Source organism: Phocoena sinus, chromosome 14 (assembly GCF_008692025.1).
Source record: "Phocoena sinus isolate mPhoSin1 chromosome 14, mPhoSin1.pri, whole genome shotgun sequence".
NCBI classification, from domain to species: Eukaryota; Metazoa; Chordata; class Mammalia; order Artiodactyla; family Phocoenidae; genus Phocoena; species Phocoena sinus.
Genome location: NC_045776.1, coordinates 89447119 through 89472109, shown reverse-complemented (window position 1 = coordinate 89472109; position 24991 = coordinate 89447119). Strand labels below are relative to the sequence as shown.

General features: G+C 52.1%; 1 protein-coding gene across 5 annotated transcripts; it reads left to right on the top strand.

Annotated features, from left to right (window-relative positions):
• Positions 1 to 484: 484 nt before the first annotated feature.
• On the top strand, positions 485 to 24991 carry CHFR (checkpoint with forkhead and ring finger domains). 5 transcript variants are annotated; one of them, XR_004345498.1, is made up of 18 exons: positions 485 to 593; positions 750 to 893; positions 4292 to 4391; positions 6714 to 6823; positions 7710 to 7769; positions 7896 to 8114; positions 8492 to 8659; positions 11017 to 11170; positions 11965 to 12282; positions 14640 to 14782; positions 15827 to 15943; positions 16490 to 16573; positions 17017 to 17087; positions 18030 to 18117; positions 19845 to 19952; positions 20403 to 20475; positions 21634 to 22106; positions 22619 to 24991. XR_004345498.1 is itself a non-coding variant. In XM_032603508.1 (17 exons), exons 2-17 carry the CDS (start codon positions 761 to 763, stop codon positions 21674 to 21676), a joined length of 1989 nt encoding a protein of 662 aa, XP_032459399.1. In that variant the 5' UTR covers positions 485 to 593; positions 750 to 760; the 3' UTR covers positions 21677 to 24991. The 5 variants fall into 5 exon arrangements, 3 of the variants coding, with proteins under 3 accessions (XP_032459399.1, XP_032459400.1, XP_032459401.1); XM_032603508.1 differs by having other exon boundaries at positions 21634 to 24991; XM_032603509.1 differs by having other exon boundaries at positions 511 to 574; positions 21634 to 24991.

The window sequence follows — 24991 nt, the reverse complement described above, 5'->3', positions numbered from 1 at the left end:
CCACCGAAACGCGCGTTTAAAAACGAAAGACAGCACCACCCCCTCCAAGAGGTGCAGACCCGCAACCGAGATGCTCGCGCTCTCCAGAGCTCTCCCAGGGCACTACCAACTTTCCGATCGCAGGGAAATTGGCACCCGAAAGTTTCGACTTGCGTTTACCTCGTCATCTGTAAGGCGGGCCGTCCCTTTGCATATCTAAACGCCCTCTGCACTTCCAACACCGCTTTGGGAATTTGCTTCGGGGCCCAACGCCCAAATCACTCCGTCCCTTTTGCCCCGACTTAACATGGCGCTGACCGCAGCTACTTCCGAGATCCTGGAACACCAAATCGTCCCGGCCAGCATCAAAGAGGGCGTCCAGCCCCGCAGCCTCCAGTCTGCGCACGCTCTGCTCGCCTCCACGCGTCCACTCTCGAAGGCAGTCCGCCAGGTTCCGCTCTAGCCGCCGCGCTCGGTGGTTGCCACCACCAGCCAATCGCAGGGCCCGGACGCCGCTGGCCCCGCCTCACGGATCAGCTGAGGGATCCGAAATGTCCGTTGACAGCGGCGGCGGTAGCCGAGCGGCCGGTTCCTGGTTCGGCGCGGGGCGGGGGGTAAGAGGGCGGCGGGCGCGGGCGGCCGTCGGGACCCGGGTCGGGGGCTGGCGGCGCGGGCCGCGGCGGCGTGGCGCGGGCGCCGAGGAGGAGCGGCGGGCCGCAGCCTCTGCCTTCGCGGGCCGGGTCTCACCCGACGTTTCCGGGTCTCGTCAGATGTGAAGCCGATGGAGCGGCCGGGGGAAGGCGAGCAGCCGCCGCAGCAGCAGCCTTGGGGGAGGCTTCTCCGCCTGGGCGCCGAGGAGGGCGAGCCGCACGTCCTCCTGAGGAAACGGGAGTGGACCATCGGGCGGAGAAGAGGTGCGGGGCGGGGAGCGGGCATGGGGGACGTGGGACGGACTGGGGGCGAGCCGGGGACGGGTCCGGGCACGGGGGCGGGGACCGCGGACCCGGGATGGGGGCGGGCGACGGGGTCCGAGTGCTGGGGGACTGGAGCCGAGCCGGGACCTGAGGGCGGGGGCTGGGCGAGACCGGGCCCACTGGGCTGTGGGAGGCTCCTGGGCGCGGCGCGTTCTGCTGCCCGGTTTTTCCGGTGGAATGGGCCGTCGTGTAACAGCTGCCGTTTATTCACGTATTGATCGGCCCAGTTACTTCTGCGTGTTTCATGCAGGTTATTTAATTTTCACTGCAACGTTATGAAGTAGGTGCAATAATTTATCCCCTGGAATGCGGTTTTCTCAAGGGTATTACTACCCAAAGCATCTTCTCCGACCTTAATGGAGTGAAATTAGAAATAAGTTAGCAGAAGGAACACCGGAAAATCCACAGATATGTGGAAATTAAATAACACTCTTAACCCACCAGTGGGTCTAAGAGGAAATCAAAAGGGAAATTAGAAAATACTTTGAGATAAATAAAAATTTAATGTACCAAAACTTAGAGGATGCAGGTAAGCAGTGCTCAGAGGGAAATTTATAGCCGTAGGCAGCTACATTTAAAAAAAAGATCTCAAGTCCCAGCTCCTAGAATAGAGCTGCTCAAATATTTGTTGATGTAATGAACGTGGGAAGCTACGGCCTTGAAGAAAGTCCTGTAACTAGTGAGAGGAAGAGCCCTCCCCCGCCCCCCACGCTTGCTGCCTCTAAACTCCTAGCGGCCATCTGATGATTTAACCTCCCTTGTAGCTTTCCTACTGGGAGTGAAGTGCACTGATCAGGCCAACAAAAATATTTCGTTTTTCTGCAAATTAATAAGTTGTCACACTGACTTTATACTTTAAGCAAGAGATAATGAGAAAGATTAGTGTTTAAAAGCAAATGTTCTTTGGTTTCATTTTACCCATCATCATGCACCTGTACCGGTTTTTGGTTGGGGTTTTTTGGGGAGCCAGTCTTAAATCCCAATATCAAGTTACTTTTTTTTTTTTTTTACAACTTTAAAAATATTTACATATCATTAGAAACTTTTCAAGATGTATTGTCTTTATTTGGTGTGAATGGAAGTTTGGTGAAGAGCAGAAGCCTGGAGACCACCACCCTCACGCCCCCTAGGCCACCAGCATCACCACCACCGCATAACCTGCTTTGGGCCAATTTACCTTCCGGTGCCTTTGTAGGTACTTCATGGGGTCACTGTGAAGATTAAAGGAGATCCTGAGTGAAGTGCTTAGAAGGAGCCTGGCTAAGAGTTAGCACTTAATGTTAGCCATTGTTGTTATAACACAACACTGTAGTATCATTTTACATGCTAATACAAGGAGCAAAAATGTGGTGTTGAGTTGATTCTTAATGGAAGTCCTTTCCTTGAATATATTAACCTTTCCAGCAAAACGTAGTTTGCCCGGGCTGCCATAACAAAATACCACAGATCACGAAGCTTAAACAGCAGAAGTATATTTCTCACAGTTCTGGAGTCTAGGAAGTCCAAGATCAGGGTGACAGTTTGTTTCCTGGTGAGAACCCTCTTCCTGGCTTGCAGGCAGCTGCCTTCTCGCTGTGTCCTGGCCTGCTGGACCAAGAGATCTTTGGCGTCTCCCTCTTATAAATGCCTCAGCCCTATCAGATTAAGGCCCCACCCTAATGATGTCATTTAACTTTTATCATTTACAGGCCTTCTTTCTAAATACAGTCACTTTGGGGGATAGGGTTTCAGGTTGTAGAACTAGATTTATTTTAAAACTATTGCACGCCTGCTATATACAAGGCCTTATTTTGAGGAAAAGGGAGAGATGAGTTGACGTGTGTGGAAGGATGCAGGGGTTCTCGCCTTCCCAAAGAGCTTCCCATTCTCAGGGAGTGGCAGAGATGTGTACCAACCATGGAGAGAGTAACCAACTGAACGACAAGCAGGGCAAATACCAACAGTAGAACTTTAGCAAAGGTATTTCAGTTCTCGGTTGGAATGCAGATGTTCAGGTGTGGAGAAGCCTAGTAAAACCCCACTCCAGTGACAAAGCCTGGTGACCAGCCTGGGTCTGGGGCTGCAAGGAGACCATCTAAGAATGCCGTCTAAGGGGAGTCACACTGTATTGCAGCACAGTCTTGGGTCTGGCTGCCTTCCCTTGGTTGGTGCTTTTGAGGTTCATCCTTGGCAGTTACATATATCAGTAGTTTGTTCCTTTTTGTTGCTGGGTGGTGTTCTGCAGTGTGTTTATTAATTCACCACCAGTTGACGAGTACCAGTACTGCTTCCCACGTTTGGTTATTAAAAAATAAAGATACTGTAGGGAATTACCTGGCGATCCAGTGGTTAGGACTTTGCGCTTTCACTGCCGAGGGCACGGGTTCAATCCCTGGTCAGGTAACTAAGATACTGCAATCCGCGGGGCGCGGCCCAAAATAAAATAAAGGTACTATAAACCTTAGTAGCTATGGTGCAAACCTGTTATAAGGAGATTAGTGACTCAGTATTAAAACACTCCTGAAAGCTTTTATTCTTTTTTTTTTTTTTTTTTGGCCGTACGCGGGCCTCTCACTGTTGTGGCCTCTCCCGTTGCGGAGCACAGGCTCCGGACGCGCAGGCTCAGCGGCGGCCATGGCTCACAGGCCCAGCCGCTCCGTGGCATGTGGGACCTTCCCGGACCAGGGCGTGAACCCATGTCTCCTGCAACGGCAGGCGGACTCTCAACCACTGTGCCACCAGGGAAGCCCACTTTTATTCTTTTGATTTAAGGAGAGAACAAAGCATTTGAGGGTTTTCCTCTTGGATTTGATGAGGGTATAACAATTGTATTGAGCTATAGATGCATCCCTCTTCTGTTTTAAATTTTCTTAAATGCGTACATGTGCCTATGATAATTTACTCATTCATATTTTCTGTGACTCTGTCATTGCTTTAATTTTGTGATGATTTATGAAACCTTAGGTTACACAGAAGATATTAAGGACTAAGATACTGAAGATATTTAATAAGCCCCATAGTTTTTTTAAAGTTCTGTAATACTTACCAGGCTATCTGCATATGCGTGCATATTGTAAAAATGTCACCAAGAAGCAGCTGATGTGTAGCTGGAGGTGTTGATGGCGCATATCCTCTAGGTAAGGAGGAGTCAGAAAGGTTCAAGACATAGTCCCTGTCCCTTACTTTGGATTAACACTTAAATGCTTTTTTAAAAGTTTCTTTGTACTTGATTAAGTGCTGTCTCCGTAAGTGGGTACAACATGGGTCTTGACTTCCAGCCGCATGCTTTGTTTAAGCAAAGGGCGGTATTATGCCCGGTACCCACGGTCGTATCCAGCACGCCCCCCTCACTGTTTTAGGTTGTGACCTTTCATTCCCCGGCAATAAACTGGTCTCTGGAGATCACTGTAAAATTATAGTGGATGAAAAATCTGGTCAGGTGTCGCTGGAAGATACCAGGTAAGCTCTTTCTGAACTTCTTTCCTCTTGTAGCTTCAGGAAGCCGACTTGAAGCCAATGAGTGCAGAGAAGAGACAAGGGCCTGCTTTCTATAGCTCAGTAGTCCGATAGGGTCTCCGGGTATTAGAAGATGTATTTTCTGGTTTCCAGGATGGGCTACTTAGTGACACTTTGGTGTTTGTGACCATTCTTAAATGTATTCAGGTTAAAGCAAAAATAGCTCAGAAATAAGACTTAAAAGGCAGTGATACATTTTGGGTTCTTGCAAACCTATTCAAGTTAGACTTCCCCAAATCAAGAAGTCTTTCTTTTTTTTTTTTTTATTATTATACCACATAAATAGTACATGAAAGTGAAAAGCTTTCCAAAATTCCACTCACCCACACAATACATACATATTTATTTTGTATTAATGAGATTATACTGTTATACTGTGTATCTATTTTACTTGGAATGTTTGCAGAGTGCTCATCACGTCCGTATGTCTAGGTCCATCTCGTCTTTTTCATTATTATATAATAACTTGTCAGCTCCCTTACTGATGGAAAGTTATTATTTTGACTTTTTCTTATTATAAATGACACTGCAGTGACTCTCCTCCAAAACCCTTTCCATTCATGTCTGATGATTTTCCTGGGGTAAGTTTATGGGAAGGAATGCTGGGTGGAAGGTGTGAGTGGCGGATGGCCATCCAACAGTGTGTTGAGAACAGGCCTTTCCCACAAGGTGATTTTTTTTATTGTTGTGAAGGTCAAGTGCTGTGAGATTCTTTGGTAAGTAGCAGTTTGAGGGATAGAAGACCAGGAATTTGGTTTTATTAGGAAGAACGGATGCTGCTTTTCCTCCTCTGATAGGTAGCAGGTCAAGTCCTGTATTTCTCAGCACAATGTACAGTAACAGTGCTGGTTCCGGAGTCTTCTTTCTGCCTCAGGCCCTGGCTCTCCCACCCTGGCCACAGGATAGTATGTGCTTCCCAAGGCTGCTGTAACGATTACCACAGGCTCAGTGGCTAAAACAGCACAAATCTGTGATCTTATAGGCCTGGGTGGTCAAAGTCCATCTCAGGTCTCATTGGCGTCAGCTCCTTCTGGGGGCTCTAGGGGAGAAGCCATCCTCTGTCCTTTCCAGCTTCTAGAGCTGCTGCCTTCCTTGGCCGAGGTGGCTGGAGGGGCGGGGGTGTTCCAGGTGGGAGGAGCCGCAGGTGCAGAGGCCCCGAGGTGCAATCAGGAAGACCCTGACGTCCATGCTGGAGAGACTGGACGTTAGCCTGAGAGCAGTGAAGAGTCACCGAGGGGTTTAAGCGGAAAAGTGAAATCAGACTTCTGGGTTAGAAAGAGCTTGAGGGTAGGTCGTGGGGAGAGCCTGGCAGCAGAGGCCGCGGCAGTGCTGCAGCAGCTCTGCTGGTCTCTAAGTGGGGCTTTACTGGGAAGGCAGCCCAGCCCTCCAGGGACCTGCCACCTGTTGGTTGCAGGAGTTGGGACGGAGACAGCGTGACCGTGCAGCCTGAACTATTTCCTGCCTGGCCCTTTACAGAAATCTAAAGTAGTGGCAGTCTGCTCAGAGGGAAAGGTGACGACGCCTCTTCAGCACTGGGGGCCTTAGGAGTGGGGCCGTGGAGTTGGGGCCCGTGTGGACTGAGTGCCTGAAATTGGAAAGGGGCGGGGAGGGCTTGCTCAGTTGCCGAGTTTGGCTTTTGTCCGGTGCACTCTTCCCCTTGCCTGCGGGAACCCCTCCTCAGGGAGGTGCCTCCTGTCCCGCCTGACTGAGGTCCCGGTGTCTCCTGGCCGTGCCTTCCCATCAGGCACTGTGGTCCCTGATTAACTGGAGTGACTTCCCAGCAGCAGGGACCGCGCCATCTTCTCCTCGGTAGCCCTGCGTCAATTTGCTTTTGCCCAGAGCCCATGTCGTAGGAGGGTCAGTGCTCCTGTGAGGAGTGAACTGAGCTGGGCCGCGGCTGCCGGAGCAGGGGTAGGCCTGTCGACAGAGCGTGGTGCAGAAGAGAGAGAGAAGAAGAGAGAAGCTGGGAATCAGAGCACGTGCTGCTGGTGGGCTTCCAGGGCTCCACCAGGAGGAGAACGTGGGGCTGGCACAGCGGAGGCGTTAAAACACTTGACACACCATTGGGCTGTGAGTGGGGGGCAACAGGCAAGGTTCTTCTCAAGAGAATTGTAAGGTGGCACGAGTATTTACATCATTCCTATGAGTGTTCTGTCATTTGCAAAGTGGTAGTATTGAACTGCTTTCCTACTGGCTGTAGAAAAGGAAAATTTTAACTCCAAGTTGTTTTAAGTAGGATAAATTGGATTTTTCTTGTCCCTACAGCACCAACGGAACAGTGATTAACAAGCTGAAGGTTGTTAAGAAGCAGACTTGCCCTTTACAGACTGGGGACGTCATCTACTTGGTGTACAGGAAGAATGAGCCAGAACACAGTAAGGGAGGGGGGGTTCCTGGGCTGGACTCACGGGTGGTGCAGCAGGGGACCCTGCCACAGCGGGGAAGCATTGTGGGAAGAGGCTGTTGAAGCAGGTATTTCCTGAAGGAATGTTAGTACTAGCTGCGTCCCCTTTTTCGTTCATGTACATTCTTGGTGTGGGTAGTGTCTGTTGAAGAATGGGAGTGTTGACCTCGTGGGCTGAGCCCCAGCCATTCTTCACAAATGCCACTGTGGCCATGAGCCACGGTCTCGATATGGTAGCCGGGGAGACGGGGTGCGGGGGGGGCGGTGAGGAGGGCACCTGAGTGAGGAGAATAAGGCCTAGAATGGGGGCTGGAGGCCACGGACAGCTCTGCTTTGGGAGGCTTTACGGGAGACAGCAAAGGTTAGACGGGATATTCCGTGAGGGCTTTTCCAGCTCTGAGCATCTGCGCCTGTGTTGGCGGGAGAAGAATGATGCAGGACAGGGAGAGTTAGGGGAGTCCTTCGAAGGTTACCCCGGAAATAGGAAGAAGAGGGCGGGTATCCCCTAGACTGTCCTCAGCAGTCAAAGCCAGCCCCCGGCCACAGGGAAGGATCTTGTGTCCGGTCCTGGTGGTTTGAAATGACAAGACACAGGCTCACTCCTCCTCATCGCTTTGCTTGCCTTAGTCTGCCTCCTGACAGCGGATGGTTTTCTGAGGCTTATTTTAAGTTTGGTTCAGATGTTTTGGATCACTTGCTTTAAAATCCCTTAAACCGGCGGATGTGGTTACTAGCTGATAAGTCGAACTAGTCAACAAGGGCAAAGTGACCGTGAGGTGATGGGAGGGAGCAGAAGAGAAAGATGAGCTCTCCTGACGTGTGGCAAACGCCACTCCGGTTCGGTTAATTTCCTTCAGACGTGGCATACCTCTACGAATCCTTCCACGAAAAGCAAGGCATAACGCAAGACTCCTTCGGTAAGTGAGATTTTCGCAAAGGAGCGGGTGCGTGCATTGACTCTTCATCCGCTGGAATGTATTTCTGACGCAGCAGCTCCCCCTGCGCCCCGACTGTGTTATGCTCCTGCTTCTTTGTGCTTACAGAAGCTAATAAAGAAAACGTGTTCCACGTGACCAAAGATACCTCAGGTGCAGGGCGAGGCGACGACCCCCAGGATCCCCAGGTCCTGCCATCGCCACCCGCCACTCAGGTGTGCTTTGAGGAACCACAGCCATCAACGTCCACATCGGACCTCTTCCCCACGGCCTCTACCTCTTCCATGGAGCCCACCTCTGCAGGGCTAGGGCCTCCCTCCAGCTCCGGTGAGATGGGGATCTCAGGGTGGTAGCTGCGTTGCCCTTTGTTCGCTAATCCTGCCCTGCATTGTTATGGAGACAGACAACCACTGAGGAGTTCAGAGGTGGTGTCAGGCATCAGGCTGTCAGTAGTAAGATTTCTCTAGGAGTAAATGTCTTGTTCCATCCCCAAGAGACAGGCTGAAGGCCAGGGACTACAATACTGTGGTATTCTTCACAGGTTATAATTCATATACTGTAAAAATCGCACAAAGTGAACTCTTCTGTTTGTTTTTTAACATCTTGGATTACCTGCGCCTGGTTTGAATCAGTGACGCTTTGAACTGCTGTCTCTTCTTCTGAGGCAGGTGAATCAGGATGTCTCTTGTTTGTCCCTCTCACAGGCTCGAGAGGTGCAGACGTCTCCCCAAAAGGGTGTGGTCCATCTGTGGCAAGTGATGAAGTCGCCATCTTCCCTTTGGCTCTCCCAGCAAGAGAGGGGGCGTCCTTTTCTCTGTCAGAACCCAAGGACCAGGAGGACTTGGAGCCCGTTAAGAAGAGAGTAAAAGCAGGTCAGAGTCCAGTGGTTGCGTGTAGCCTTGGCGCCCCGGCAGCACCGTCCCATCTGAGCCTGTTGGGGCCCCACCATCTGCAGAAGTCGGAGGACCCTGTCTTCAGCTGACACCTGTGGTACCTCAGCATCTTCCAGATGGCAATCTGGGCCTTTTCTTTCCTGTCTGCACCGTCGGGATTGAACTGTGTTTACTGTCAGGATATGCTCTTGGTCTGGAGACCACAGTCTGGGGTTGCAGCTCTGTCCTGATACAGCAGCCAGTTTTTAAGAGTATATTATCTTTAAGTGATAGTTTGAACCTTCACATTAAAGGTGATTTTGAGAAAAATCTATACTTTAAAAGTAAAAGTTAAAAAGATTGTAAAAACTTCTGGGAATGTTGTTGGGAGGACAGTAGCTGTGAGGCAGGCCTGAGAGCTTCCCCTGGATTGGGGCAGTGTGACAGGAGGGAGGGCCTCGGGAAGAAACTGCATTATCTGATGTATTGAGTGGAAAATTGAGTTGATTGGCCTGGGGAGGTGTGGGATGAGTCAGCAACAGGTACATAAAAATAAGTATGAAAATGGAGCCACTTTTAACTCTATGAGAAATGAAAAATTGTATAAGGAAGAAAATTATACTGTGTGAGCAGTGAATATTTAAGCATAATAATATAAATACAATATACTGAACCAATAATTGTGTTAGAATAATATTGGGAAGGAGACCCAGAGGGGCAGAGTCCTTCTCTGCTCTAATGATGTCAGGAGATGATGTCTAAAATCCATCAGCCTAAACGTAGCATGACAATTCAGAAACACAGAGGTCCGGACCAGAAGAAACAGAAGACACGAAAGTTGTTTCCCCAAAGGAGGGAGGGTGAAGCTGAGGACAGGCTGGGGCAGAGGGCTGCTGCTTTGGTTTTCTTTTAAATATTTGACTTTTTTAATTGTAAGTATTTTTTTAATTAAAAATAAATTTAATCTCTGATTATAAAAATAGTAAAACACACTGGCAGAAAAAAAAAAATTAAGCTCCTGGTAACATTTGAGGGTCTGTATTTTCCAGCACTTTCCTGTGTGCATATGGGTCACATTTTTTGTTTGTTTAAACAAAAATGACTTTACACACAAATGCTATTTGACACCTGGCCTTTATCTCTCACCCGTGTATCCTGAGTGTCTTTTTTATGCTGTTAACTATTGTAAAACAAAACTTAAACATACTGGATTATGAGACTTACTTTGAACCTTTGTAAAAATGCCCTTTAAAATATAGTGAGGGAATGGCCATCATCAAAAAATGTACAAACAATAAATGCTCGAGAGGGTGTGGAGAAAAGGGAACCCTCTTGCACTGTTGGTGGGAATGTAAATGGATACAGCCACTATGGAGAACAGTATGGAGGTTCCTTAAAAAACTAAAAATAGAACTACCATACGACCTAGCAATCCTTCTACTGGGCATATACCCTGAGAAAACCGTAATTCAAAAAGAGTCATGTACCACAGTGTTCACTGCGACTCTATTTACAATAGCCAGGGCATGGAAGCAACCTAAGTGTCCATCGACAGATGAATAAAGAAGATGTGGCACATATATACAATGGAATATTTCTCAGCCATAAAAAGAAACAAAATTGAGTTATTTGTAGTGAGGTGGATGAACCTAGAGTCTGTCATACAGAGTGAAGTAAGTCAGAAAGGGAAAAATGAATACCATATGCTAACATATATATGGAATCTTAAAAAAAAAAAAGTTCTGAAGAACCTAGGGGCAGGACAGGAATAAAGATGCAGACTTAGAGAATGGACTTGAGGACACGGGGAGGGGGAAGGGTAAGCTGGAACGAAGTGAGAGAGTGGCATGGACGTATATACACTACCAAATGTAAAATAGTGGGAAGCAGCCGCATAGCACAGGGAGATCAGCTCGGTGCTTTGTGACCACCTAGAGGGGTGGGATAGGGAGGGTGGGAGGGAGAAGCAGGAGGGAGGAGATACGGGGTTATATGTATACATGTAGCGGATTCACTTTGTTATAAAGCAGAAACTAACACACCGTTGTAAAGCAATTCTACTTCAATACAGATGTTAAAAAAACAAATACAGTGAGGGGACTTCCCTGGTGGTGCAGTGGTTACAACTCCGAGCTTCCATTGCAGGGGGTGCGGGTTCGATCCCTGGTCGGGGAACTAAGATCTCACATGCCCTGCAGCGTGGCCAGTAAATAAATAAGTAAAATTTAAAGATTAAAAAAAAAAATACAGGGAGGACTGGGTCTCCTGTCCACAGGTTAAGACATCTGTAAAACCAAGAGATGGAGTGCACTTCCTCCATGGTCATGATGTTGAGAACGTGTCCCTTTCCCTTGCAGATGGGGAGCCCGCCCTGAACCTGCCCCTGGTCACAGACCCAGGCGGAGACCCCCACAGTACCCTCGACGTCAGAGCTGTGACCGTGAAGCCAGACAAGATGGAGGAGACTCTCACGTGCATCATCTGCCAGGACCTGCTGCACGACTGTGTGAGGTGCGCGCGCAGGGCCTGCGGGGCCGCAGACGGGGCTGGCCTCTGCGTCAGGCCCGCTGACGTTACCGTAGCCGTTCTCCTTGTGCGGCTGACGAGCTGAAAGCCGGGCCCGGTGACTGACGCTGCATAGGAGCCCGCGAGACGCGTGCAGTGGCTCTGACCTCAGTGGCGCCAGGTCCACATCAGCTAGAGCAGGGGAGCTGTACCGAGTGGCCAGCATCTCGTGGTTAAGGAAACATGGTAGTTAAGGTGGAGCGAAGGTGCCAGAACAAAGATCTCTCCTTGCTTCTCTGTGGGAACTTAAGAATTTGTCTGCAGTTTGGCTTAAATGCGGGTCTTTGCCACCCACACCCAGTGTCTCCGCTCTTCCCGTCCCTGGTGGCCCTGGCCTCCAGTGGTCCCTGGTCCTCCTTGAGCACAGATTGCCGCGTGGCCCTGGTCTCTTGTAGCTGGCAAGCACACAGATGAAGCAGTTGCAGCCGAACGCCGTGTTTTTGCGCAGGGACTGCTTCTCAGGCGGGTCATGGAAGGCAGGCGGCGTGCCCCTGCGTGAGCCGAGGTGCAGCCCCGCCAGCCGCAGGCCCCACCACGGCGTGGGTGGAGCGCCCCAGAGCACAGGCCTGAGGCCCTGCGGAGTCGGAAGATCGGGGGGCGGGAGGTGGGGGGCAGTTGGCCCATTCTTCTGTTTTTACCCGAACCTCAGTCTGAGCAGGGCCACGTCCTCCTTCGGGGAAAGAGGCAGCATGACCCTGGGTCCCTGCTTCTCACACCCAGTGCCCGTCCTGTGCCCTCAGCCTGCAGCCCTGTATGCACACCTTCTGCGCTGCCTGCTACTCGGGCTGGATGGAGCGCTCTGCCCTGTGCCCCACCTGCCGCTGTCCAGTGGAGCGGATCTGTAAAAACCACATCCTCAACAACCTGGTGGAGGCATATCTGCTGCAGCACCCGGACAAGAGGCGCAGCGAGGAGGACGTGCGCAGCATGGCCACCAGGAACAGGATCACGCAGGACATGCTGCAGCCCAAGGTCAGGAGGGCCTTCTCCGACGAGGAGGGGAGCTCCGAGGACCTGCTGGAGCTGTCGGACGTGGACAGTGAGTCCTCGGATGTCAGGTGAGCCTCCTGGGGGCAGGGCGGGTGGGGCGGTTCTGACCGCTCCCCAGGACCTGCTGGTCTGGGCCGCTGCTGAGGTGCGACGCTGTGGCCCAGGTGACTGTGGTGAGGCTTGCTCACGGCCCTGCCTCCTGCGACAGCCCCTTTTTTTTGTATATGTGGAATATTTATTCTATTATTTTGTTGCTTATCTGTATATTTTTTCTAGTTTATTACGATATAACTAACATACCGCACTATGTAAGTTCAGGGTGGACAGCATAATGCTTTGGCTTAATTACTGTGAGAGGATCGCCACAGTAAGTGACACCCTTTTGTTTGCTGAGTCATCATCAAGTGCCTTGATTCACAGGCTGAGACAGACTCTGCAGAAGCGCATTCACTCTCTGTAGCTTGTCTAGTGATCATACGTCCTGCGCCGTAAGTTGCGGTATTTATCATCTGTTAGGATATTATTGTAGAAAAGCCACAGTCACCTGGCAGAGGGTGCAATCCTAGGAGACATTTTTTTTTTTTTTTTTCGGTACGCAGGCCTCTCACTGTTGTGGCCTCTCCCATTGCGGAGCACAGGCTCCGGACGCACAGGCTCAGCGGCCATGGCTCACGGGCCCAGCCACTCCGCGGCATGTGGGATCTTCCCGGACCGGGGCACGAACCCGTGTCCCCTGCATCGGCAGGCGGACTCTCAACCGCTGTGCCACCAGGGAAGCCCTAGGAGACCTTATTTTATCTTCTGTAGAATGTTGGGGTTTTTTTCATAAATTTATTTATTTTATTTATATTTTGGCTGCGTTGGGTCTTCGTTGCTGCACCCAGGCATTCTCTAGTTGTGGCGAGCTGGGGCTACTCTTCGTTGCAGTGTGCGGGCATCTCATTGAGGTGGCTTCTCTTGTTGTGGAGCACAGGCTCTAGGCCCACAGGTTCAGTAGTGGCTCACAGGCTCTAGAGCACAGGCTCAGTAGTTGTAGCGCACGGGCTCAGTAGTTGTGGCTTGCGGGCTCTAGAGCGCAGGCTCAGTAGTTGTGGCGCACGGGCTTAGTTGTTCCACGGCATGTGGGATCTTCCCGGACCAGGGCTCGAACCCATGTCCCCTGCATTGGCAGGCGGATTCTTAACCACTGCGCCACCAGGGAAGCCTTCTGCTGTAGAATGTTGATGTTTCCTGACTTGGAAGTACAGGGTATGAATTTTTGTGTTGAGGCCATAAAATTTAAAAAGACAAAACCGCTCCCCCCTCCTCAGTTTATTATCTTTGTTTCTTTCCCCCAAACTTAGCACATAATGGTCAAGCAAAAAGAAAACCAAAAATCACTTCTGGTTTGTGTGAACATTTTATTACGTATTCATCTGGCCATACATATGTGTAGTCATACATACTTACCTTTTTACCGTTTATTCTTTGTAATATTTTGAATTCCAAACAAAGCTGCAGTGCATGGCCTGCATTTACAGTTCAGTGCACATGTCCAGTCCATTCTTGGAGATAAGTACATGGAAGTAGGATGCTCAGGTCAGGAGTCTCACTGAGGGGACGCCTTGCTGGACTTCTGGCATCTGTCATGAAATGCCTGTCAGAGAGTCCTGGTGTTGGTGCCCCACAGGGTATGCAGAGGGACAGCAGTGATCCCTGCGACACTCAGAGTAATGGGACAAACAGGTATCTTATTCCCATTTATATGTTTTTCTTACATATGAGGCTGAATGTCTTCAGTGTTTCTGCATTTTCTAGTCAGGTCTCGCCTGTCCTTCCCATTGGTGGCAGGCTTGGGCAGTCGTCCTCTGACTGAGATGAGGGGAGAGTCCGTGCGTGCCTTTCCTGCAGATTCTGTTTTACCGTCTGCAGATTTGAAAGCTCAGCTGAAGTGCATACAGCTGGGTGAAAGCCCCTGCTGACAGCGGCACCAGCCCTGGCGTGTTCTGCTCAGATTTTAACAAAAGGAAGGGTGTGCACTGGGCGGGCATCAAACCTGTGAGAGCGCATCCTGCCCAGTGTGGGGACAGGGTGGCTTTGCCCCCAGGGATGGCTCAGTGGGGCGAGGGGCAGGGAGAAGACATCTCAGTACCCCAGGAGTGGCCGAGGGCTCTGGGAACGTGCGGGAAGGGGGGCTGGGAGGTGGCGGGGAGGAGAGCCTGCCGACTGCTGCTGTGCAGGATGTGCGCCGAGCCATCCTTCCCTTTTGCACACACTGGGTGCAGCAGCTGGTGCAGAGCTGAGGTGCAGGCAGGACAAGGCCGGTGAGCGGGGATCTGGGTCTTGTCCCGTCACCGGGGCTGGGCCGTCGTTGCCACCACCCTTACACACGGCCAGAGCAGGTGTCTCCTCTTTCCTCCAAGCTCCGGGTTTTCTTCCCTTGCAGTCAGCCGTACATCGTGTGCAGACAGTGCCCCGAGTACCGCAGGCAGGCGGGGCGGCCCCTTCCCTGCCCAGGGCCCGGCAGTGAGCCAGGGGCACCACAGGCCCCTGGGGATGCACCATCGACGTCCGCCAGCATCACGACAGGTGAGACAGCCACACCTTCCGTGCTGTCCCGACCATTCGGGAAGCGGGTGGCACTTCTGCTGGCTCCTCTCTGCTAGAATGGCTCGTTGCTTCTCATAACCTGTTTGGAGCTAAGAAACCAGATAGTTAACTTCATTTGTGGGCCTCGGCTCCTGGACACACCCGGGGACTCAGTCCCGATTTTAACACTTACCCCCTACCCCGCCCAGCCCACTACCTCAGGGCAGTCGGCATCCCCCGTGGTGCTCACACCAAAGCCAAAAGGACCATCACACACAGGCCCCTCCAGTGAGGGACTGGCCTCTTTCCAGCAACAGGACATGATGTTACCAGAGCCGCCCTGAGCTATCTGTTCGATGCCCGTTTCAGTGGGCAGGTTCCCAGGTGCCATCAAGAAAGGGAAGGTGGACACGTGGACTGTGGTTTGTGGTCCTGCGCTGTAGGGCCTGGCCTCTCTGCCACCGTCAGCCTGAGCCTGTCAAGAGGCCACTGACCTAAGGATTGCGACCCAGAGCCACGTTCTTAACCATCTTCCACGATGCTGTGCCATGGCTCTTGGGGGCTTCCTTGTAGGCCCCTCAGGAAGGGATGGCTGGGGCAGCGTGTGGAAGGCCCCACTGGGACCGTACTGCAGTGTGCACAGGCAGAGCCTCGTGCGGTGCGTGAGTGACAGGGGGCCGGGCCACGTGGACACAGCTCCTGGTCCAGGGTCTGCCAGCAGGGACTAGAAAGTCGCTTTACTATTCTCTGGGCTGCCCTTCCTTTATGGGAAATGGTAAAAAACCTTCATGTGATCTTTGAAATCTTGCTACAACTACTGAACCAGGAGATAACTTCGGTCAGTTTTCAATCTATTTAAACTTCTTAGTTTGAGCGGTAGACCGTCACTTGGCGGTAGGAAAATAGGCCTGAGTTCTGTCCGGGTTTTCTTGTAGGTCTGTGTCCTTGTGCATACCTTACAGCTGCCCCTCTAGGTGCGGTCTGAGCCGCTCTTGCTGCCCGTGTGCTGGTGGCACCAGCCTGAGCGTCCTATCTGTTCCACAGCCCAGGACTACGTGTGTGCCCTGCAAGGAAGCCACGCCATATGCACCTGCTGCTTCCAGCCCATGCCCGACCGGAGGGCGGAGCGCGAGCGGGACCCCCGCATCGCCCCCCAGCAGTGTGAGTGAGGGTGTGGGTGTGCGCCGTCTCCCCGGCGCCCCTCCCCACCTCGGAGCAGCTCCTGTGTGTCCTTCCAGTTCAGGTTTCAAGAGTGTCGTGGACTTCTCTGTGTGGTGTGAAGTAGGGGCGCAGCTGTTTCCACCTGTGTCATCAGGTGTCTCTGCGGGACCACGTTGAATAATCTATCTTTTCCCACCGGTTGATAACCCCGCCCCCGTCATACACTAAGTTTACACACACGGGGTGCTCTCTTTCTGGATCTTGTATCTGACGTGTGTCCCCACAGTAGTTCTCCAATATGTCATTTTATTCTATTCTATTCCATTCTGTTCTGTTCACTGTGTGGCTTTCTGGACCTCAGATCCCTGACTAGGGATTGAACCCAGGTCCAAGGTGTCACTTTAAAGTCTAATGGATTAACTATATGGTGCTTTAATTTACAGTCTTTGGATCACTATGAAAATCGAGCTTGTCAGTTATTTACCAGTCCCTTGAACCTTCTCCTCGCTGGATGGCGTGACCGGTGCTTGTGCTCTGTGTCCGCAGGTGCCATCTGCCTGCAGCCCTTCTGCCACCTGTACTGGGGCTGTGCCCGGACCGGCTGCCTCGGCTGCCTGGCCCCGTTCTGCGGTAATGCCGGCCCTGCCGTCGATCGCCGCCATCTTCCCCTGTTCTCTTGTGCGCTTGAGGCCAGTGCTGGGCTGGCCGTGTGCCTGAGGAGGGAGAGGCCACGTTGGTCACCATGAGTTGGCCCCTTTCCCTGGTGGTCTGCGTAGGTTTGCGAGCATCAGTGAGGGGGACGCTGAGTCATGCACGAGGACCACCCCCACTAAAAAATCGTATCTGGACTTCACGACCCCAGACCAGGGGCTGCACAGACTGGCTGTTTCTGGGGGGAGTGGAATGGAAGTCCTTTTACTTTTTCTCTGTTTGAAGTTGTATTTTGTCATGGAACTTTTTATTCTTTGTAGACTCCATAATGAAGGAAATTTGGTTATCTTAACTGTTGGGTGAACGGTGCTTTCGTAAAGTGTGTATGAAACGGATAACACTGCTTCCCTCCGTCCTGACAGAACTCAACCTGGGCGACCGGTGTCTGGACGGGGTGCTGAGCAACAACAACTACGAGTCGGACGTCCTGAAGGTACAGGCGCGGCGAGGCCAGCGGGAGGCCTTCCAGGACCCGCCAGTGACCTCATGACTCTGCACTTCTGACTAGTGCTGCCACTGTATCTGCTTATCCCTGTATTCCCCCCAAATAGGTATTCCTTCACACCCGCCACACAGGAAGCCACAGGAATTGTGTCCCACAGTTCCAGCTCCTGCTCGGCCTGCGCGGAGTGGGGCAGGGCGCGGCCGGCCCTCGGGGGGAACCAGGACTGCCCCTCGCTCTCTTCCCACGTTGCAGGGGGCAGCCGGCTTTTAGAACTTCAGTGCTTAACGTGCACATCAGTCCCTTGCCAGGAGCCTTGCCTTCACCTGGATCATGTGCGGCATTGGCCGCAGGGTGAATGGCAGGCACCTCAGCACGGCGGTACTCAGGCTAGATGTCCACAGGGCGCCTTCTTGTAGGTTTGCACAGAAGGAGCCAAGCAGCTCCACGTGTCTTGAGGGCAGAGCACAGATCCAGACCCTGGCTTCCTTGTCACGTGGTCATGGGCCTTTTCTGCACTGTGGCCACTCCGGCCAAGGTTAGGTGTCTCACTGCTCCTGTGCTGGGAATGTCTTTGCAGAATTTCAGAGAGAGTGTGGTACCTCTTACGCTCGAGGTTGTAAAGCTAGCCTGCCTTTTGAGACTCAGAAGAAGCACCTTGGACAAAAATCTTGTGCAGTAGTGTGTGGATGTGATACCACGTCTGTCCCAGGCCTCCTGGTCCGCGAGGCTCCCTGGGCCGTCCGGGCTGTGGTCCTGGAAGCAGGCCCCCTAACTGCACGCAGTGCTCGCCCTCTGCAAGTGCCCACCACGTTTAGGTGCTTGGCTTTACCCACCTTCCAGGGCCTTTTATGAAATGTCAATCCTTTTTGCCATTTTAGTGTTTCTTTCTCCAAGCTTGTATTTCTTCTCTTGCCCGTTTCCCTGTTACAGAATTATCTGGCCACCAGGGGTTTGACGTGGAAAAACATGTTGACTGAGAGCCTCGGGGCTCTACAGAGGGGAGCGTTCCTGCTGTCTGGTAAGCCTCGTTGTGCCTGCTCTCCCGCACCGACAGTGGTGCTTTCCAGGGCAGCTCTGCCTCTGGTGAACCAGCCACACCCGCCAGGCCACATGCTGGCAGTACTGCTTGTCGGCTTTCCCTCGCTCACACCTGCGACCTCCGCCCACCCTGGCAGACACACACAAAGGTCCTGCTACTCTTGGGTTTCTTTTTTTATGTTGGGTTTGAGTCGACATGACATATTCTGGAATCTTTTCTCGCACAGGGGAGGGAAGGGGCACAGCTGGAGAGGTGTTGGCCCTACCGCTTGTCAGCGTTGACATCCTGGGGCTGGTTGTTCTCAAACCCTTGCGGTCCTTGGTGCCTGTCCCTCAGTGCGTGGGTGACTCAGTGAAGGCTCGCCCCCTCTCCCAGGGACACCCAGTGCATTGTGAAGTGTGAATTTTTGTCACTAAGGGAGGGTGCAGAAAAATCAGCAAGTGATTTTTTTTTTCCTAAGACATGAATTATTATGAAAGACTTGAGAGGTTTGCTGGGAACCCTTCTAAGCTGTTTTTGGACACATTCTAGTGAATGTCTTGGGTTTTCTCTGCTGCGACGGCTCTGTGTGGTTGGGTCTTAAGTCCTTATGCTTTTTAATGGCTATTTTTATAAGAATGACGTGGTTCACAAAGAAAATGTAAGTGGTACAAGGAAGTCTGAAGGATAAAGTGAAAATCATTAGAAACCCACCGCCTAAAAATATACCCAGTGATAATACTTTCACGATCACCCTTCTAAGTACACGTACCCATGTGTGTGTATAATTTGTATGAATGAAATCCTATCAGATATGCTTTTAATAAGCTATTCACTCACCAATATATCTTGGACCCTTCCTATGTCACTAAAGATCTATACCGTGATTGTTAGTTAGCATCCTGATACCATCGTTCATGTAGCCAGTTCGTTAGCAAAGAATATTTCAGTTGTTTCCAGCTTTTCACTGTGTGAAACAATACTGAAGCTGCCAAGCATGCAGTCCTGTAGGTTTAACAGTTGTACCCTTAGGATAATAAACAGGGCTGCTGGAGGCACGGTTGAGGTGTGCCTGGGGCCTGAGGGCCAGCATCCCCTGAGCCCATCAGCTGCGTGTTTGCCTTCGAGGCCTTGTAAATATGAAAGAGGCAAATGGTGAGGTATCATTGTTTTATCTGCCATATTTGATTATTAATGAAATTGAAGATCTTTTTGTTTTACGGGCCATTTGCTTGTCTGTGTCCTTGGTCCATATTTATGTTAGGCTATTTGAACTTGGGAGGTATGGATTTGTGTGATATCTTTGTTAATTAACGGTACAACACATTGTCATTTGTGCTGAAAATACGTTCTCTGCTATTGCATTAGTATTTCATTTTTGTTGTACGTGTTTCCATTGTGATGTTTAAACTGTAGGCAGTCACATTTACAAATCCTTTCCTCTGTGCCGTTCGGTTTTCATGTTGTAGTTGGAAATAGCTCAAGAGAAGAACATTCATTCCTCTTAGTACTTTTCTAGATTTTTTTGAATATTTGAATTTTTAATCCAGGTGGAATTATTTTGCCGTAAGGAAGTAAGTTGTTATCTAGGTTGGTTTTGTTCTCGTGTTCCAAATGTCCAGCCCTTTGTCTCCGGCCAGTCTGTGGATCATGCACTGGTCCCCCAGCAGTTTGCAAGGCCGCGTCTATTTTGCCGCCATGCTTGTAAGAGGCTGTGTTCCTTCTAGATTACAGAATCACCGGGAACACCGTGCTGTGCTACTGCTGTGGCCTGCGGAGCTTCCGCGAGCTGACCTACCAGTATCGGCAGAACATCCCTGCTTCTGAGCTGCCGGGTAAGGAGACCCCTGCCCCTACCCCCACCTGGCCCACAGCTCAGTTCTCTTTGCATTGGCTCCTACTCTCCTTTGCAATAGCTAGGTAGCCTGTGTGGGCCTTTGTCTGTGTTCTTAGCGGACGTCTGTGTTGGCCAGGGACACGGGCGGGTCTCAGGGCCGTCCCTGCCTGGTGCCTGCTCAGGCTCTGGGTCTCTGAAGCAGGTTGCTAAAACAAGATGCCCAAAAAACGTCCTATGGGCAACCGGAGTCATCTCATTTCTAACCTGGGTTTTCAGTTGAACCTTTTTTTCCATTCCTGGAGAACAGTGCACGGAAACGAGCTGTGAAGTGTGACGAAGCGCTGTGCGTTTGAGCTGCAGTGTCTCTTTGGCCTTGGCTTAAATTCACTAGGCTGGGTCTGTGAGTGTGGTACGTGTGTCACACGTGTTCACTTTTTTCTCTCCCTAGTGGCCGTAACGTCCCGTCCTGATTGCTACTGGGGCCGCAACTGCCGCACTCAGGTGAAGGCCCACCACGCAATGTGAGTGCGGCACGGGGGCGGGGGCCGGGCCGGGGCTGAAGGAGTCCCCTGCAGAGAGGCAAACCCACGCTTTCCCTACAGGAAGGTGCTCTTCTTTAAGCGTTTTGGCCAAGTTGATATCGCAGCTTTTAGGGATGTGCGTGAACTAGTCAGCTCTCTACTTATAAACTAATTTAGTTGTCATGCTTTTATAAAGTCACATAGTATATATCAATAAAAAATCATCATTTAGACACTCTGCTTTTCTGTTATCTCATTTCATGAAACATTGGCATACAAACGTTCACCTCCCGCTCCACCTCTATGTGTCCAGCGCACAGGCGGCCAACCCCAGCCCGCACGTTCAAGGTTTAGCACTTTCCGAATCCGTGGCTGAGGTCACTGAGAACTCCCACCCTGAGCCACGCCGCCGTGCACCTGGGTCTACCTTTGGTGCCGTGATGGCTCGCAGGCTCTCGCTGGGAGTGTCCCATGGGGTCTTTAGAGGCTGTTCACGTTGATGTGCGCGCTGCCACGCGCGGTGGCCCATGGGAGCAGGCTCGCCTACGCTTTCAAACTGTAAGGGAAGCAATCACATAAATGAGTCCTGAGGATGGATGCTGTGTGGGGCAACTGTAACCCCAAACAGCCCCTTGAGGCTCAAGCGGAAGTACTTGAGAGAGCGCCCCTGGCTTAGAAGTCATCATGAGGGCTCCGGAAAGGCAGCTGCCTCTGAGGGAGCGATTTGGCGGAATAAAAGGCTTGCTTTGTATGCGAGCATTAACTGTGTGGAAGAGACCATTTTATTCTAAGAAAAGAGATTTCAGCAGTAACAGGCTAACCTTTCTCAGTAAACACTTGGGTCAGGGCAGCAAAGATACAGTCGTCTTCTTGGAGAGGAGGTGGCGGCGTCAGCCCCGCCAGGTCACCCGCAGTGCCTTGGGGATGCTTTGAATCTCTGGGAATTACCTAAATGTTCCACTTACATTTTAAAATTTAAAAAAGGAGAAAAGAGGCTGCGTTTGGGACTAGTTTCTTTGATGGTATGAGAGAGAAGCCCTTGCAAACCCCCAAGCACAGCGTTGCTTCTCCTGTAGCTCCCCCAGGCGCAATTCAGAATTCGTTTGTTGAACGTGTCTCTGATGCCCTCTTGTGTATTTCACCATTGTCTCCCTGCAGGAAATTCAATCACATCTGTGAACAGACCAGGTTCAAGAACTAAACATCCAGGGAGGCAGCACAATGGCTTGGGAGTATTGCCGGTCAATGACGGTGTCTCGGAAAATACTGAATACAGACGCTTTAAGAGCATTTCACAGTGCCCCTCAGGGGACGCTGGGGGTCTCTGCTTTGGGCACTCTGGTGCGACCTTTCTCTTGTGGAGTGAGACCCTCTCGGCGAGAACTCCTACCAGTGGCGCCCAGAGCCCTGGGCCAGAGCAGGAGCTGTCGGCCGTCCCCTCCTGTTGAAGACGACCACGAGGTTTGCTCTCTGTACCTTTCGCACAGCCACGGTCAAAGCAGACGTCTCTCTTCAAGAAAAGTGCCCTGGGAGAAGAAGGGGAATTTGTCAGAAATGCTGTGCTGTTTGAGGGAAGGGAACAAAGTTTCCAGCTGGGGCGCACACAGCGGCTGACCTGTGCACTTTCATAGGTTTGGTGCTCATCTCCTAATAAGACTTAAATATCGCAAACTGTAGCACAAATGATATAACTTATAATTTACAAGTTGACTAAAATGGGAGATAGTATGATATTTGAAAGAATAAGCATATGTTTCTGTTTATAAAAGAAAAATCATCAGACGTCCAGGGACCCCAGCTCCAAGGGCATGATTGGGTCACTGCCACGCCGGGCTCCTCAGCACAACTGCAGCCCTGCCAACCTGTCCCGCCTTCTTCACTCCTCCCCTGTGGCTGGGGCCAGGGTGGCCCAGGGACCTGGGGTGCAGGTCGTCCCTGGTGGTGCCCCGGCCTGCCAGTAGCAGCTTCTTCCCACCGAGAGCTTCCACAAGTCCTTGCCCTTTCCGCCTGCTGTGGGTTTGCCGTGTCATCTGGAATAATACTTGAAATTTTATTGTTTAAAAAAAAAAAAGTTTTTTATCAGTTGTTGAAATCACCCATTAACGTTTGTTTGCAAAATTGTACCTTTTTTGCTTCTTCTCAGGAATACGATTTTCAACTTTGTGTTGCTCTTGATATGGACTCTGAGAAGCAGCGCTCCGTGGAAGAAGGCCTCCTTCCTGCGTTCTAATAAACAAGCCGTGTCTGTTTCTCTCCCCGGCACGTTCGTTCGTGTGCTGGTTGTGATGTGCTCCCTCCTGTCACGGTGGGACCGGCTGCAGGCGTCACTGGTTACCTGCTGACTAACAAAAGAGTCCACCCGGGGGCTCTACTTGGATTAGCCTCGCAGGCCCTGCAGGCGCGTGTGACCTGGGGTCAGGGCCCGGGTCTGAGCATTTGGGAAAAGGCACGGTTCCCTTGGATCCGCCAACCCCGACTTGGTCCCAGGTTGAAGGCACGGCTTTGTGTCTAAGCCCCGGCCTGGCTCGTGCGGGCATGAAGCTGCCCTCCAGGCTTAGGACCTTGACTCATCACCCCCCTTCGCTTATGACCCTGACCCCCCCCCAAACTAAGAACAGAGACGCAGGCCCCATAGCAGATGTAGCAGCTTTCTTGGCCAAGGCTTAAACACGCAGCCTTCCATGGGCTACGCCGGATCCGTCACCGAAGGGCAGGGCATGCACCGCGTCAGACTGCTGGTCCACAGTGCCGGCCCGACTGCAGTGGAACTTGGATTCCTCACTTCTGACAAGCACACCGGGGTCAGAACGGAGCTTGTCAGCTCTGACCTGAGGCAGGAGCCCGGGCCGGGGTGGTGGTTCTCCAGGCTTGCTGACAAGCTGTTTTACAGGGCGCACTGTGCGGTGTTTCTGCGACTTTTCTCTACTTCCTGTTCCGTGACACACACACCCCCGCCCCCTGCCACATCCAGCCCACAGTGGGTTGGAGCCTGCTGTGTGCTCGTGTCCTGGTGGCTCAGCTCGTGCCCGATGACTCCCGTGTGCTTGTGGCCGGCTCCTTGGGCCCAGCCCGCGTCCTCGTACAGCCTTGCTCAGCCCATCCCCAGACCCGTGTCCCTCTTGGGCTCCTGGTGCCCCCGTCAGACGGGCTGGCCCTGCCTGCGCTTCCCATCTGCTGGGCATCCTCCAGGGGCTGCACACTTGCCCTTCCTGGCCTGTGGGTTCAAGCTCCCAGGCAACCACCTGGAGTCCTCTTCGGGCCAGCCTCTGTCAGCGCTCCTGGTGTGACCAAGGACTCAGCAGGTCATCTTAAATACCTCATAGTTAACAGGATTGGAATCACAGGCCCAGATCTGAGAGCCCCAGCATGACATCGGTGGATCTTGCCCCAGGGAAGTGCCCAGAGTGGATTCTGAGCCAGGCCTCTATCAGTGGGGGCCCTGCAGCCAGACCAGTCTTCATGCAGCCAGCAGAGAAGACGCCCAGGAAAGCTCAGGTTCTGAATCAGGATTGCTGCTGCAGAGGGCACCAGCAGCCCAGCACCAAGCAGCTGACCTGTGCTCTGGAGGAAGGAAGAGAAAATGGGGGATGGATGGGGTTTGAAAGTCCAGAGTGAGCCTGACTTCCAGCGCGGCTGGATGTGAGACCCTTCTCTTCCTGTGTGTGGTGGCCTCTTCCCAGACCTCAGCTTTCCTCCAAGCTGACACAGGTGAACTGGTGGCCTCCCCACCAGTTCGAACAGAAGCCTGTCCCTGACCCCAAAGCTGATGAGCAGCCAGACCCAAGCCTCTCACCGCCTTCTAGCCGCCAGCACCCCGTAAGCAGGTGGGGCTGGGGGAAGGCAGGCTCCAGTGTCACCAGCAAAAAAGCAGACTGACTGCTGGGCCAGGCAGCCTGCTAGAGCTCAGCCCGTCCCAGGCCTGACGCTGACAGGAACCGTGCTGCTGGGTCTCGGTTACTCCCCCTGGAAGTGCCAGCCTGCAGTGGCATTCGTAGCTCCCTGCAGAATTAAGTCCGAGGCCCTCAGCACACAGGGCTGCCACCCAATTCGGCCTCTGTGGCTCTGTCTCCTCATTCCCACCCCTTCCCGGCCCCTCTGAAATGGAAGCCATGAAGTACGCACCGTGAGGGGTGTTGAGGACCCCCCAGTCGAGCCGTCCAGCGCTCCCTTGGGCGTGCCACGTGCTGGTTCATTTCTCTGTTGCAAATGGACGTCCTTTCCATCCTATCCCTCGGGACACTGGCAAAGCAAATGCAGCAGAGATGAGCTGTGCGCATTCCTTCCCACTCTCAGCCTCTGCCCTGGGCCCCAGTGGAGCTGGGAAGTTGGAGGGAGGCCCGGCCCCGCGGATCTGCCAGCTGAAAGTCCTGACCTGCAGAAGGACCTCGTGGCCAGCTCCCAGGGTACAACTGTCACCATCTCAGGAATGACTCCCACTCGTAACTGAAACACAGCCCTTCAGAAAATTGTATAAACTTGGAATTCTCAAGTTATGATTAAACAAAGGTAATAAGCA

Excerpts from the sequence above, each read along its gene's own strand:
- CHFR (XM_032603508.1), top strand. The coding sequence starts at position 761 with ATGGAGCGGCCGGGGGAAGGCGAGCAGCCGCCGCAGCAGCAGCCTTGG. Across the intron at positions 11,171-11,964 it reads CTGCTGCACGACTGTGTGAG|CCTGCAGCCCTGTATGCACA; the intron begins GTGCGCGCGCAG and ends CTGTGCCCTCAG. Across the intron at positions 17,088-18,029 it reads ACGAGTCGGACGTCCTGAAG|AATTATCTGGCCACCAGGGG; the intron begins GTACAGGCGCGG and ends TCCCTGTTACAG.